The sequence below is a fragment of the Agelaius phoeniceus genome, chromosome 19, assembly GCF_051311805.1.
Source record: "Agelaius phoeniceus isolate bAgePho1 chromosome 19, bAgePho1.hap1, whole genome shotgun sequence".
NCBI classification, from domain to species: domain Eukaryota; kingdom Metazoa; phylum Chordata; class Aves; order Passeriformes; family Icteridae; genus Agelaius; species Agelaius phoeniceus.
Genome location: NC_135283.1, coordinates 9,694,021 through 9,710,250, shown reverse-complemented (window position 1 = coordinate 9,710,250; position 16,230 = coordinate 9,694,021). Strand labels below are relative to the sequence as shown.

Sequence of the window (16,230 nt, the reverse complement as noted above, 5' to 3'; positions counted from 1 at the left end):
CCAAACCCATGGAGTTCTAGCTGATACAAAATGCCACAGTGAAAATGCCGTTGGGGGATGGGAGGAATTGCTAATCTTTTTCTCCTGCTTTCCTAGATTATTGATAAATGATTAAGGCTGAACAGCAGAAGAGAAAGGGTCAAACTGATGCCAACAGCATTGTGTGCAAGGGGGATTTTGTCATTTGGGGGGTTTTGATGTTATTTTGTTTTTTCCTTCCTTTCCTTCCATCACTGAGCTGTGATGGCTCAGTGACCTGGAAAATGTGTAGGGTTTTTGTACTTTCAAATTTTGATGTTTTCATTTTGCAGTTTCACAACTGGGCCAAAATATTAAACATGTGTGATAGCTGATGGCCCAGCACTATGGAAATGAGGTTGGATAGGTATCTTGTCCAGTAGTATTTTTTCCCCCTCTCCAAAATAAATTAGGGTGTGTTTGTCCAAAAAATCTGGTATTTTGCAGTCTGACCTGTGTGAAACAGAACCATGTCTGTGGTGGACAGCAGACAGAAGCATGGATTCTGTCTGCTGCTGGTTCCCAGGTGTGCTAATCCAACAGGGAAATGAGACACCAGATTTCTTAGCAACCTTAGCACTCACCAAGTTATACATACAGGTGACTGATAACTGTACATGTAAACCTCAGGTAACTGAGGGTTCTTAATATTTGGGTAAATAACTACTTGATCCACAGATGTAGTAAGAAAGGGAGCAACCTACTGAGCCCCAGGTGGGCTGGAGACACAATTCCATCACTGAAAGGAACTCTGTTAATGCTGCTGCTTGGATGGGTCAGATGGATTTTGGGGAGGACAGAAGAAAACTGTTCCATGGTAAAAGCTGTAGTCAGAAGTGACCTTTAGAAAGAATTTTTGTTTCCTAAGCAGTCATCTGAGCAAGGGTGAGATGTCAAGTGAAAGCTTGATCAGGGTCTGAATGTTTCTTTTGGTTGTTTGAACCCAAACTGGCTTCAGGTCATATGCAGCAGAAATGAGACTTAAAACAACAAACAACCAAACCCTGCAAATGGAATTTCTGAAGGCTTTGCACGAAGCAGGTTAACATCCAGCCCCTTCTGTACAGCCTGCTGGGGAAGTTCACAAATGCTGGAAGAAGCAAGGAATTGTCAGCAATTTAGGAGCCATAAAATGGACAACTGTAGTGTGTAGGAGGTTGTGGACAGATACTTGCTCTGAATAATCTGCATAGCAAAGATCTGCTGGTTTAAAATGTTTAACCCAGCTTAGTTTAGTGACAGGTTAAAAAATGTTTACATGAGCAGCTCTGCTAGGAAGTAGAAAGGGCTACAACCTTCAGCAGGATGATGATGCCGAGCAGGTGGCACCAGCTTGCTGGATAATACAATCTGATATCACAACTGTTTGTGAAGTGCAATTTCTTCACCACCACATAATCATTCTTCTGAACTGCTCTTTAAACGTCAGCAAAGGCCTCGCATTAATTCAGCTTGACAGTTTGATTACAGCATTTTAACAGCTTCTGAAAAATAATTCAGTTACTGAAGTGGTAAACTTGATGTCTTGGCAGTGGAGATAAAGTGCTGCCTCCCAGCTGGAGAGGCAGAGCTAATCCTGTAATTCCTGGTCCATCTCTGTGTATGGTCGCCAGTGCTTTGGTTTAATTGCATGCTATTTCCTCTCCATGTAAATATATGCTAAGTTCACTTTCATGGGTCAATAAAATGCTTAAATAATGTGCTCCCCACACTATGACCTTTACATATTTATGACCCTGCTTTGAGTTTCAAATTTTCTTTATTTATAAGGTATAAAACATTAAGTATTGCATGTAGAAGGGTTAGGAGTGAAATATTTCAGTGTGTTGGGGTGGGATGGGGCTCTGGAACTCAGAGGTACATCTGGCAGGGAAAATAGAAAGGTGGTGCTTCAGAGATGAACTGTAATTTCAGGGTACTTGAAGATAATTTTAACAGCCTGGTATGTTTTAATATTGCCATTTTGTGGTATGTGGAAATATCTTATGTAGCACACAGCAACCTACATCTGTAATTTTCAGCATAGGCTTCTCCTGCTTCTTGTTTTATTTTTTGGTGTAAGTTGATTTGGGATTTTTTCCTACATAAAATTGTGTTTGACTTAATGCTTGAAAATAAGGATATTTGAAATGGGGGAAAGTGCATTTAACGTGGTGTTGTGTTTTCTTGCCAGACTCTGACACATCTCTGGAACCTGCAATGACAAGTCGGAACAGTAGCCATGCAGACAAAACTGGTGAAATGTCCTCAAAGCAGTCAACACCCAAAGTGCAGGTCCAACGATCTGTCTCCCGAGAAACCATCACAATTCATTTCTCTGCATTTGGGAAGGAGGAAGAAGAGGAGGAAGAGGAGTTTAAAGAGTTTCTTGATGAGGAACTAGATGACCAAAGCATTGTAACAGCACTTGAAGCCAAGGAAGACCTCTGCTTTGAGCATACCGGCCATGACCTTTTTGGTCCAGCTACCTCGCTTAACATGGCCAACTCTGCATCACCGCTGTCCTCATCGCCTGCAGTTCTGCCAGCTGCAGAAACTGTGAAGCTGTTGGACTCTTCTTCCCCATCCCAAATACTCAGTGCAGTGCCACCGGTCCTGTCGCCATCGTCACACTCGTGTCACACATTTGGCTCATCAGGTGCACCAGCACCACCTGTGGAACAGAAATCCAGTCTGTCTTCCCCATCGTCATCCCCTTCCAGGTCAGTTGCCTGCTCTAGTGGCTCATCCACAGTTTCTAGTTCAAAGCCTTTTAAGGGGTTAGTCAAGTCCTTTTCAACAGAAGTGGAACCAAAAGAACCCACCCCACCGATGCGACACAGACACTTAATGAAAACCTTGGTGAAATCTCTGTCTACAGACACTTCTAAACAGGACTCTGAAGCTGTGTCTTACAGGCCACCTGACTCAAAACTGAACTTGCATCTGTTCAAACAGTTCACTCAACCTCGAGCTACAGGTGGTGATTCTAAAACTGCCCCCTCCTCTCCATTAACATCCCCCTCCGACACTCGTTCCTTTTTTAAAGTACCTGAAATGGAGGCTAAAATTGAAGATACGAAAAGACGCCTTTCTGAGGTAATTTATGAGCCTCTTCAGCTGCTCAGCAAAATAATGGGTGATGAAAGTAGTAGCCACAGGCCCAAAGCCTTATCTTCAAGTGCTTCAGAACTCTCAAACCTTTCCAGTTTGAATGGCCATTTGGAAAGCAATAACAACTACAGCATTAAGGAAGAGGAGTGTGATTCTGAAGGGGATTTCTCTGGGGGTGACTTTAACTTGACTAAGAGCAATCACTCAAGAGGGGCAGAAGAACATGCAAAAGGGATGGAGACCAAAAGCTCTCAGTCTGCAAGCACAAAGGATGTGGGGTCAAAACCTTCACTTGTACTTGAAAAATGTTTGTTGTCTGCACTAGTGAGCAGGGAGGATGAGGAGTTTTGTGAACTGTATTCTGAAGACTTTTTCTTGCTAGAGGAAGAAAGCAAAACTGATAAACCTGCTGAAACTGTGGTGGAGCCTGAGATGACTGAGGAAACTGTTACTATGCTCAGTAGCGAAGATGAAAATACTCTGGATGTGCAACAGTCTGAAATACCAGTGAAAACTTTATACTTATTAATACTGTTAGTCTATGCTTACCTTATTATCCCTCTCCCTGGCTATTTAAGTGGACTTTTACTTGGAATGGCCCTTGGATTTATGGTAGCTGTCTGTGTGATTTGGCTTCTTATTCCACGTTCTCATGAGTATCTCAAATTGCATAAAAGCATGAAAAAGCGATGGAATACAGGAGCTCTGGACATCAAAGAACCTGAAATACTGAAGGTGAGGTCCTGGCATTTTGTGTGTGTGTCTGTGTGCATTATTTTGGGTAGAAGGAGTAAACTAGATTTATCCTGAGGGTGTAAATGAGCTGAAATGTCCCCACTTGTAAATAGTTTTTTAGGGTCAACTCACTTTGGCAGGGGCACAAATGGTTTAGTATCCAAGAATATGTAAGACTTTGGTGTCTTTAGGGATTAGTAGAAAATGGAATTTCTTCAAAGTAAAAGGGCAAATGGCTTTGCTGATAGATTTGAAACAATCCAACTGAAATACTGAGAGCAAGCAGTGTCAAAGTTTAGTGTGTAAAATAACATTTGTGCTTGAAGCTGTGTCTTGGGAGATGTATTTTGTTTCTGGGATATTTTGTCTAGGCAGTAATTTGTCTGGTCTGTTCATAAGCAGAGACAAAAGCATTGTGTTCAAGTAGAGCGTAGAGTTGGAGAGCGTATGGGTCATCCTCAAACATGAGCTAATTGAAAAGGGAGGAGGAACTGCAGTTCAGCAAAATGTGTCTGAGAGCTGGGTTTTGAATGAAAGTTTGTCCTCCCTGCTCTCTGCCCTCCAGTTGCTGTTGCTGAGATATTTCAAGTTTGCTGTCACTTTGTGTGCCACTTTGCTGCCTGTCCAGCTGTGATCCACCCAACCCCTCTGTTCCTTCAGTGCCTCTGGTCCCTGTCCTGCCCTCCTAATCTCCATCTGTGATGAATTCAAGTAATATTTTCCCAATTGCAGAATTCCAAGCAATAAAACATCTACTGGTTTCTGATGTGCAGCAGAAGCATTTCTGAGTGCTGGTGGTGTAACCTTCACTTGATAGCACATGCTGATCAGGGTATTTGTGGAGGCATTCTTTGTATTTGTGTAAATATTCAACTGAGCTTTTTTGAAGGTGCATCCCCAATTGTAACAGCACAAAGGTTTCATGAGTTTCAATTCAGATGGGTATATACTGTAGAATCTATAATGTATTGATGGCTAATTTCATGTATCTTTAGGTAACTGAAAAGTTAGAAAAACAGAATATAAAACATTACTTTTGTTGCATAAACAGTGGTAATTGCATGTCTAGCCCTTATTCTACCTTGGTGTTCCTTTTTTTTTTGTGAATGAGACGAGTTGTGGTTATTATTTGCTGTAGTGAATTCAGACTGAGCACTCCTCTCTGCCCAGTTGAATTACCTGCTACTCCCACGGACAAATTGTTACAAACTTTCACTTCAGTTTGGAGCCAAGACCCTTCCTCCATACTTGATAGCTGATAGAGATCCTGATGTTCATTATCGGCTGGTGTTAGGCTGTCTCTGAGACGTCAGCTCTTATTCAGGAACATTTAAACTATATTTTAATGCTTTTGTTGAGGATTTACATCTTATGAAAATGGCTGTAGGCAAGAAATGAACAGTGCAGAGAAGTCTGCATAAATGTAGATTAATGGTTTTTATGACCTGATGAGTATTTCTTGTGCTCATAACACAAAGTAATTGTCTTTAATATGTAAATGCTTCAGGAGTTTACAAACCAGCTCAATGCCCATATTGTAGTGGAACATGATGTAATATGATTTAGCAGATTGCAAGTTATTATTCCCACTTCAGACAACTGTCTTCTGTTTGCATCTATCAAAATGAGTACTGGACAGCTTAGATCCTCTGGAAGGGATCTGAAAAGGCAGCTCAAGACTTAATCTGTGACAAAAATCAGGGGAATGTAGGAAAATCAAACCTGATGCTCTTGCTTAAAGATGTTCTCTTCAGAACTTGTTGGTCTGGTATTCTGGCCTGGACTGCTGTTGTGCAATTATGATAAATGCTCTGAGTAAGATGCCTTCATATGGGGCTCCCAGAGTTGGGATTCTGCCAAACTGCTGTCAAGTTATTTTTGTACAAGTATGTGTGCATTCTTCCCATGTAAACGTTGTTTGAGAAGTTTGCATTTCCTAGGTTTCAAAAACTAGAGCAAAATTCCCCTCAGCAATTGCTGAAATACTTGAACAGATTATTGTCTCCCACAAAACTGTTCTTGCCAGTGGGAAAAAGTAAATGCCACTTGTGCTGGTAAGTGTGTGTTTCCATAGGTGTCTGTACTTACTTCAGTCAAATGTCCTTGGTACTGGGGAAGAACATCCCTCCAGCCAGAAAATGCACAAAACCCCTGCATCTTCATTGCATGTTTTTGTATCTGCCTATTCCCTTCGTTTTCAGTTCTCTGGCTTCCTTCTTATCTTTTTATTTTTCTTTCCCTGCCCACATTTTTTCCTTCTTTAATCCATTAGTCTTTTCTAACTTCCTTCTTGGCCCTTCAGCTCTGCATTCTCTTGTGTCGTGCTGACTGATACGAAAGGTTTTAAGTAACAGCTAAAATGGAAATTATATATTTACCCTTTCTATTAGAAAGAACTTTTAGGAGAACACAGTGGCAGTGCCTGCTGGAGAAATGGGAGGCTTTGAGCCACAGTGTACAGAAAGAGGAGGCTTTTTATCAGCGTGCTATTCCTGACCACCATCCAAGGGATTTCATGTTTGAGAGTGGCCTCTGGCAGACAAATGTTTCTTCCAGTTAAGGTGATGGTTGCTTCTCCTACCTCAGACCTTTTTTGTGCCTTTGGATTCCCTGTGAAAGAAGCTCAAGAAATGCATTCTATTTTCCCCTCATTTATGAAGCAAAATACTATTGAAGTATTATAAGATAGTGGTAGTAAGAGGGGTAGTAATACAATTGTGTGATTTGAGTGATCAACAGTCTTGAAAACATTTTGGTGCTAAAGCATTTGATTATATAATTTAATAATAATGGCTATTAACCAGTTAATATCACTAAGAAACTTTAGGGACAGTTTTAATCCAGATTTGGGCTTGTATTGTGAAAGTGGCATTTGGTGATTCTTGTATTTATGTATTTGAAAGTATCATAAGTAATGATTTTAATTTATTTTTACCCACAGGCCAGGCTAGGTGCCCCCAGCCCTCTGGGTCCTTCATAAGGATCTTTTGCAGTTCTCCCTATCCTCCCCTCTCAGGTTATGTTGTAACACACCTGAGACCTTAAATAAGTAACACTAAAAAGTTGGTACCTACAAGGCCTTTTACATGAATTATTCTGTTGAACTGCAGTTTGAATAAAATATTTGGAGCCTGGAGTCAGGAGAATGGAAAACTAAACTGAGGGGGTTTTTAAAGCTCTTTTTGCCATGTCCCATGAGCCGAGTGTTCCCAGGTCTGGAGCAGTGGCAGCAGCTGTGGGTTGGAGCTGCACCTGAGCTGGGAAAGCCGTGGTGCTGCCCAGCCCAAGGAGCAGCCCCGTGGTCAGGCACGTTCTGCTTTCAGCTGGGAGTGTGGAGCAACTGCTGACCTTTAGAAATGGAGATCACAGGATCAGTGTAAATGGCCAGCAGCTGCACAGTGGCATATGACTATGGTCATTGTCCTCCCAGAATTACTAAATTTCTTATTTTAACAACTTTGCTGGAACAGAGAAGACCTATCCTACAGTCACTCCTCTCCTACACAAGGAAATCCATTGTTGCTTCAGTAGTTTGGGAGAATTTATCTGTTGCTAGCACGTTATGGTAACACAATTTCTCTGTTTGGGTGCATTGCAAAACTGTTTCCATGGGCTGTGAGTCTTTTGTTCCCACTTGGTTTTGCAAAAAGAGAGGCAGAGGTAATTCTGCTGAAATTGTTCTTAAAGTGCAGGAACTTTGGAATGACTCTAGGGGCTTCTTGGATAAACTTCTCAGTGTTTTTTAAGCTAGGTGAAACAACTTAGAGAACTGAAGATTACTGAAGTGAGAAGGCAGGTGGTGGTGTTACCTCCTTTAACACTGTTAGATAAAATTCCTGCAGTTGCCACAGATTTTCAGATTCATTAATGGAGCAAAGAATCACCATTTAGTGAAGCATTAACATTTTACTGTCAGCCATGCAGTGTATCTCTGTAACAAAATAACATGAAAATTAAGTGCAAAGAAGAAACTTCATCCTTAGAAATTAGAAAACTAAAATTTTGTGTAGAAGGAGGGATTGTAGTAATGTTCTGTCTCTTTTATCCTGACTGTTGTCTGAAAATAAAACCCCAAATACTTAAACCTGAGCTTGGTTCTCCAGTTGCTGCTAACATGGTGGTTGTGCTGTGTTTGCACTTCTGTTGGGTTGTGGGTGAACAGGTGTGAGAATTGTGTGTTTGGCAGACTGTACAGCTAATCAGTTGGTTTGAACTGGCAGGCCTGGGCACATGGTAGGGGTCAGAAAAGCAGGAGGGATTTTTACTTACTTTGGCACAGGGAAGTCAAGATTTTGATGGGTAAATCACTCCTTGTTTTCATCACAGTTCCATCTCCAGCAGGCAGTTAAAGGAATGTCAGGTGCAGTCTGACCTTCCTTCCTGGGTACCACATGTACCCATAAGTTTCCAGCCTTTCTACTGAAAATAGAAAGCTTATTAGACTTAGAGAAAGGGCTCATGTGACTAAGCTTCCCATAATGACCCACTCTCCAAGCAGCCCTTTGCTCTGTGCCAGCTGGGGTGGTATTGGCTGAATGGCCTTCCAGGAGAAGGCAAGAAACTTCTGAGGCAGCAAATTCCCATCTGTACATTTGCCTGGCTGCAGGCTCCAGACTTTGTCTGAGCTAGAAATAGCTTGGAGATCTGATGGGGGCAGGTGGGAGTTGCTCCAGAGATCTGTGGGCCATATGGATATTGCAGTTCCTGCACACGGTGGCTTTGGGCAGCTCATGTGATGTTCTTGTGCTTCAGTACGTCCAGCTGGAGTTCCTGGCTGAAAATTAATTGCTGTCTGCTCAAAGATGTCTTGGCTAAATAATTTCTAGGAAGGAGATGGGATGTGCCTCAAACCTACGTCATCCCTGCTGTGCAGTTTGATGGCTTGTAGAAAACTCTTCCTTGTGCATTGTATTTCCTATTTGGGAGTTGTGCATAACCCACTGTAAGCAAAAAAACAACCATAAAGCTTCTTCAAAGAGTAGGTCCTGATAAAGGCATTTCTATTAATAAAAGACATGATCTGCTTTGGAGCTGAGCAAAGATGAATGACTTAATCTTTCCTGAACATAAAAGAAATGCTAATTTATCTAGTTTTTTTCAGGGTTTGTAGTGGAAATGGAGCTAGATGTTGGAGTAAGCAAAACAGATATCACTGTTACTATGGCACCTAAGAAAGTGTATGCTGTCTACTGTGGGAAATTATGTGGCACTGAAACTGAAGAAAATTAGCATAAAAGTAAATTTTACATTTCTTTGTGTGGTGGAAACTTCTTTAAGTTGAAATCTTGCAGTAATTTTAGGGATGTTTTGCATGAGGTAGTTAAGACTTTTTGTTTTGAGAAATACTGGGGTGCTCATTCAGCTCTCCCCACTTCCCCCCACTGTAATCACACAGGTGTTTGTAAAGTTGCCATTTGACTTTCTGCTCCCCTTCACTTTGACATTGATGAATATTGAGTACACTGAATTTAAGGTTCTGATGTGCAGATAAAAACAAGATCAAAGAATGTTGCATGGCAGGTTAAGAGAAGGAAAACTTCTCCTTGAATGAGTATTCTGCCTACCTTCTACCCCATTTATCATCTCTACTTCTGTAATCAGATACTGGAGAAGAGAAGCAACATCACCCCCCTGGTCAGAGTCAGCGCTTAGAGGCTTGTTACAGCAGGACTGGCTGGTTTGTTTTGTGTTTCTTTTACAGCACAGAAATTAATTGACTTTAATCCACATGTATGACTCCCGTGTTGTAGCTGAGCAGTTACACAACATGCTAAATGATCTCAAACAGTGATGGTGCATGAAAGCAAACTCCTTTGTGGTCTTCCAGTGAGTCCTTAATTGTGGTGATTACAGTATCAGTGCTGTCTGTGAGCACACAGGCTGTTTGCCTGGGCTCTGGGTGATTAAAGTGTCTGAGCTTGCTGGGCTGCTCAGCTCTCCTGCCCTGTGGCTCTTCCTTGCTGTCATTATATTGCAACAAAAATAATAATTAAAAAAATAATAAAAAACTTCTCACAACAGCCAACTAACTCCAGTTCCCTTTCAACCAACCAATCCACTCTTTTATAACACTCTTCTTCTTATTGGCTATAGCTGTGGCCTGTTAAAGTCAGGCCTGTTCCTAATCTCTAATAATTGGGTCAGCTGCAACTCCTTAGGGGTAAGATTACTTTCTGTACTACCTTTAATTTCTTATATTGTATCCCCCTACACTTCTGGCATCCTGCATCTGCAGATCCCACCATGGCTCTGGGGAGGAGGTGAGAGCACCCTGTGCTACATAAACAACGTGACTGAGTCAGAAAAAACTCCTGGTATGCTTGAGATCTCATCCTCACCTCCTGCTCTGTTAGTTTGGTGCTACCTCGTTTAGGGCATTTATTGCCTGTTTGTCCACCGAGTGAAATAACTTTGGCAAAAGCTTGGATAATAATTTAAAGTTTTAGGTATGTACTGTACTTGGTTTTCCAGCAGCTTAAAAAGCCTGTTAACGGTGTCTTCTTCTCTAGGGATGGATGAATGAAATTTATAATTATGATCCAGAAACGTACCATGCTACGTTGACTCACTCTGTCTATGTGCGACTCGAAGGCAGCACCCTACGACTTTCAAAACCCAATAAAAATATTTCTAGAAGAGCTATGTACAATGAGCCAAAGCCTGAAGTCACATATGTCAGTCAAAAAATTTATGAACTAACAGACAGCAAGGTGAGTGTTTCACTTATATCTGATTTTGACAAAGAATACTTTGCAAATTCTTTTTAACTCTGAATTTTATTTTTTCATTCCTCTATTTTCACGTTTTGTCATTATTTAAACAAAACTGTTGTCGTGACTAACTTGCAAAAGATTGTGCTGGGGAGGAAGATTGAGCAGGATTTGGAAGAAAGTACATACTTACACAATAAGGGAAAGGCATGATTTTCCTCTGGCAGTTGAGAGCAGAGTTAACTCATGGGAGCTCTGAGACCTGTTCCCAATGCATGAGTGACTGTTCTGAAGGTTACACCAAAATGCCTCATCTTTGGTGGTTGTCTCTGCCCCAATGCAGCTGAGAGAACATTTGTATTTCACTCAAAGAGGGAATGTACATAATATGTGAAGGAGGACAGTGAGAAATGTCTGTAATGTGACCTGCTCCAGGTGCCCCCAGCCCAGGGAAGGAGATGGGGGTTTTTGCAGTTGGAAGAGTGCATCAACAATAATGCTAGGACAGTGTTCCTACATGTTGTTTGCCTCCCTCAGATATGTCAAGAGTCGCCATGTGAAGTTGATTCCATTGGCATTGTTTTAAATAATACATCAATACCTAATTATTAAGGGAATGGATTTTTTTAATGTGCTGCATCAGTCGAGGGCCTTGGCAGTACAGATGTAGGAGGCAACCACACTTCACTTGACTGGAAGTGAGAGGGAGAGAGGGATTAAGGGAATAGTGAGGAAAACCTCCCTCCTTTGCTCTGAGTCTGTATGGGAAAGGAGTGTGCTGTCAGCTCTGCCTTCCTTTAGACAGTGAAAAAGATAAAGAAAAAATTAGATTCCTGCCTTTTGCAGATTTGTTTTCCCATCATGAAGACAAGTAAAGCTGTCATGTGGGAGCACTTGACTGATGGTGGTTCCCCATGGTATCTTAGAAAAATTTCCAGTACTTCCCCCCACCCAGCCCCAATTGACTACAGAAGGGCCAAGTGCCCTGACTGTAATAAACAAAGGATGCCTATTCTTCAAGGTACTTGCCCAGAGGTTTTGGAGAACACTGCTGAGTACACACCCCCACACAAGATTTTTTAACTCTTTTTTTAAAACCACTCCTCTAATCACTTGCATTGTCTTAATTTGATATAAATATACTGAGTTTAGAATATAATTATCTGCAAATCAGTCTTATGGCTTGACTCTTATGTATTTGATGTGGCTGTCACCAACTTCAATAGCTCTATTTCATAAGGTGGGCATGAAAAATTGTGTTCAAAACTCAGTTCGGACTCTGATTATTTTATCTTATCTATTTATCTCCCTGTGGTCCCAGAAGTAAAATTCTTGGGTTTTCTATTATTTCTGCAAATCCATGAGAATAAGATCATGTAAATGAAAACAGAGTTTCTAATCCACGTGGTATAATCTGCTTAAATGGCCTTTGTTTTAATTCCAAGGCTTGGCTCACCAAAGACTTAGTGATAGCACTGGGTTGGACATCCAGCAATTTTGAGTCAGTTAAACTGGCAGCTTCAGTGTGGGATCTTTATCTCTTGCATTCTTGTGTTCTTTACTTGAGTATAGAAACATGGAGGATACAAGTGAAAAGTAAGTTTATTTAACCCTTTCATGTGTCCTTCAGATTTCCCTGGTTCCTAAGAGCCTGGCACGGAAACGCATTTGGAATAAGAAATACCCGATTTGCATTGAACTGGCCAAACAGGAGGACTTCATGGCCAAGGCCCAGACTGAGAAGGAGACTGCAGAGGAGAAACCTGCTGAGAAAGGGGACTTGAACAATGAGGAATCCAAGAAGCCTCAGGATGGAGTGAAATCCACTTGCCAAAAGGATCAAGTGCTTTACCTCTTTGGAAGGACAGGGAGGGAGAAGGAGGAGTGGTTCAGAAGGTTCCTTCTTGCATCAAAGCTCAAGTCTGAAGTAAAGAAGCCACCCAGTGGGAGCAAGCCAGGTACTCAGATTTTGTATTCTTGTAGAAGTCTGTTAAAAGAAACAAACCAAAGTCATGTTTTGCTGGTGCCACAGTGATCTTTACAAGCAAAAAAAAAAAATAATACCAAAGATACTCTTCTCCTTACCTTGGCCTCCCATTGCCACCTTACCCCCACTTTTTCCCTCTTGGCGCTATGCTTTCAAATACTATTACACACTGTTTTTCAGTGACTGTAATAACTCCTGTCATATTTTTAAGGAGGAATTGTTCAGTCTCATCTTTTTCTGTATGTTGGAACTGGTGTCAACATTTGCAGTATTAGACTCAGTTCTCTCATCACCTGTTTTTCCTCCTCCACCCTTCCTTCCACTCTAGTCCCCTGTAAAGGATAGAGCTTTCTCATGGGTTAGTGTCACAAGAAAACACATTTCTCTGTTTAAATGAAACATCCTGCATGAATATATATATGAATAGCTATATATCTATCTGAACCAACAAACATTAGTCTATAGTATCAATTGTTGGAATATCAATTTAAACCCATCCTCTGATATGATTTTAAACCTGAATGACTCATGCTTTTCTGCCTTTATTCTCTGAGAAGCTTTTTAAAAATTAGTTAACAGTATTGTTTCTGGGACATAACTTCTTGAAATGCAAATGCAAAATTAATAGCTAATTAAAATTCAAATAGTTACATGCTTTTCACAGTCCTTCTAATTGTAACAGTCTATAATTAGATTAGTAAAAAAAAAACACTAGTCATAGGTGCATTTCAATCACCTGACTGTTATTTTAGGCATTCTCCAGCAGGGCTGTTGGGAATTTTGCCATGTGTTATACATATGTGAGTGTCCATATTTAAATATGCTATTGATCAGCTGACTCCTCCAGTCCCACACCCTGCTGAGTGCTGAATCATAGCAAATACTGACTAATTTGAGTTTAGGACCACCTAAACACACAGCAGTAGAATTTGCTTTTAGCCTTTAAAATAAGAAAGCACCATGCTGGTCTTTTTTCAGGAGAAATATCTGTGGAATAAACATGTTCCTTTAAAGTTTGATGATACACTGTGGGATTTGGCTGTCAGATTGTTCTCTGTTTAACAGGTATTATTCCTTTGTATTTAGGGGTACTGCCAGCACACAGCAGAACTGATAGCCAGTCTGGAGTTCTCACGCACAGCCGGAGCAGCAGCAAGGGAAGCGCAGAAGAAATCACATCCCAGCCAAAGCACAAGGACCTGGCTGGCAACATGAGGCAGAAAATGCTTCTGGACTACAATATTTATATGGCAAAGTGTATTCCACAAGAAAAGAAAAGTCCTTCAGGTAGCCCAGTGGTCAGTGCAGACAGCAGCCCTACAGCTGTGAAAAAGGTAACTTGTGCTTCAAAGGAACAGTGGACAGCTTCTGTAGCTCTTCCTAATCCTTTGATCTCCTGGCCTGCATTTGAGTCACTCTCAGTAAACAGAACCTTAATGCTAAGTACAACACTCATAATAAGCATATCTTTAATGTTAAGCATGACCACTTTTTATTTAAAATAGTGGTAATTCATATCATGCATCTTTGTTTCCACTTTCATACAACCAGAAAAGGGAATAGGAGGCCATGGTGTAATGTATGAATAAACACATCTTGTGTTCCCCCAGGAAAACATATTCCAGCCCCCAACCACTCCTGAAGCTGTGGTGGATTTGCTGCTGAATGTGGCACGTGTCAGAGCCATGCTATAAATAGCTGAGCAGTGCTGGCAGGGAACCTGCGTCACAGCAGAGGCTCCTCGCCCTGGCACAGCCTGGCTGCAGCCCTTGTGAGCAGTGCCTGCCAAGAGATGATGTTCAGAGCTGCAGCATCCACCTGCCTGTCTTAGAAAGTGCTGCCTTTCTGCTAGCTTCAGGAGTTCTGCCTGCAATAATGTCAGGTGGTGAATTCTTCTGTCAGTGCAGGCAATTAATATGTTGTGTTTCCTTCATGGAAGCTTCCTGGTTTTTGGGGTAGTGTGTGTACACACCCAGAATTATTTCAGCTGCCTTGGCTTTTGTGTGTGTAGTCAGTGAAGCAGCATCTGAATGTATAATATTTCCAGGTGTTTCAAGATGATTCTCAGGGAAACCAAGACAGAATTATCTTGGACTGTAAACAAACCTTTAATGCAGTAGAGGGGACAATATAGTTTCCTGGATCCTATATGCAAACACTGGAAGGAGGAGTGTGATTCCTTGTACTGTGTTTATCATCTATTTGTGGTGTTTCTGAATTGATTTAAGAATGTAAGGTTGGGTCTTGCTTTCCAACTTTTTGATAAAACAAATGAAGAGTAGAGTACCTGTTCTTCCAGATCTGACTGGCAAGAGAGAGTGTCTCTTACTGCAAACACAGTTTATAAGTCTGCCCACTCTGGGTTTATCTGCTTTTTCTGCCAGAGGTTAAATTACACACAACTTTCTCATTTCATTGCCAGAGGTCAATCTATATCTGTGTGGTCTCATTCCCTCTGCTGCATGTCAGGATGATGACAGGCTCGTGGCAGCACAGCTGATGCATTTGTAAAGCTGCTCCCTGTGCTGAGCTTTTGGTGTTCTGGGTTGACCCAGGCTCTTAACACTGAACTTCCCATATAAATCAGGCCTTTTCTCTCCTTATTTTATAGAATTTATAGCTGAATAATCTGCTTTATGTTTTCAGTTGCCAGATGCCAATGTGGAAGCTGAAGAGGAAGAACAGGAGGCCTGGGTGAACGCTCTGCTTGGAAGAATATTTTGGGATTTTTTAGGAGAGAAGTATTGGTCTGATCTAGTGTCAAAGAAGATCCAAATGAAACTTAGCAAAATAAAGGTACCTGATCTGGAGACTTGCATTATACTTTCCTTTGAAGGAAGTGAAACACATAGTCTTTGAGTTTTAAAATAGTACAAGAAAGACTTACTTCACACTTAGATGTAAAAGACAATAAATGTGCTAAAGAATGGCTCTTCAGTTTCTGATGCATGTTAACTTTGCTGTTTCTGTTTAAAATGATCTACAGCTGGATTAGCTATTTGTATCTGTCAAATTTTTATGTAAAAATTAAAGTATTATTGTATTTACATTAGGGATAGATAGAACTGCATATAAATGAGGAAATTGCTTTGGGAAATAGTAGATTGCTTTTAAGGTGGAGGACATCATGGAACCACAACTGTAGTGTGTTCCTGTTAACTTCAGACACAAACTACTTGCAGGAGGTCATCAGTGGGAGCAATAGTTATGGAAAAAGCTCTGTGGGGTGAGAGGACACAGCTTCCATCAGCTGCCCCATCTCAAGGGTAAAGGAGGAGTGATGCTTTTGAGTGACTTCTCAGTCTTCCCCTTGCCTCCTGTAACCCTCTGAACAGCAGCAGTTCACCACAGCCTGCAGCTCCTGGTGTCTGGGGAGGAGTTTGCCTGTTCCTAAATGCAAAGTTGTTGTCTTGCTTACAAAAGCTCAGAAATTTAGCTGCCAGCCCCAGCTGTGAGATAGTGCTGCCTTTGCTTTGGGAAATCACCAGTAGCCTGAATCTGCCCTGTCTGCTTCCACAATTGTGACAGTAGGGTACCCAGACATCTCACTGGGAACTTTTGAAGTGGAAAGACTGGCAGTGGGGACTGGGTGTATTTTTTGATGTGTTAAAGCAATGTCTATTCACAGGAGATATGTTTTCTGTCAATTAGAAGAGTAAGATACCTGAATCATGATTTCTGTGCCTC

General features: G+C 41.3%; 1 protein-coding gene across 2 annotated transcripts in view; it reads left to right on the top strand.

The window, feature by feature from the left end:
- The window catches only part of TEX2 (testis expressed 2), a 46,313-nt gene that overhangs the window by 16,093 nt on the left and 13,990 nt on the right, over window positions 1–16,230 (top strand). For both annotated transcript variants that reach the window (XM_054645016.2, XM_054645017.2), the window contains exons 2-6: window positions 2,192–3,846; window positions 10,356–10,556; window positions 12,187–12,514; window positions 13,630–13,877; window positions 15,190–15,339. In XM_054645016.2, the coding sequence (XP_054500991.2) occupies window positions 2,218–3,846; window positions 10,356–10,556; window positions 12,187–12,514; window positions 13,630–13,877; window positions 15,190–15,339 (2,556 nt within the window). In that variant the 5' untranslated portion in view covers window positions 2,192–2,217. The remainder of the gene's footprint in view (window positions 1–2,191; window positions 3,847–10,355; window positions 10,557–12,186; window positions 12,515–13,629; window positions 13,878–15,189; window positions 15,340–16,230) is intronic.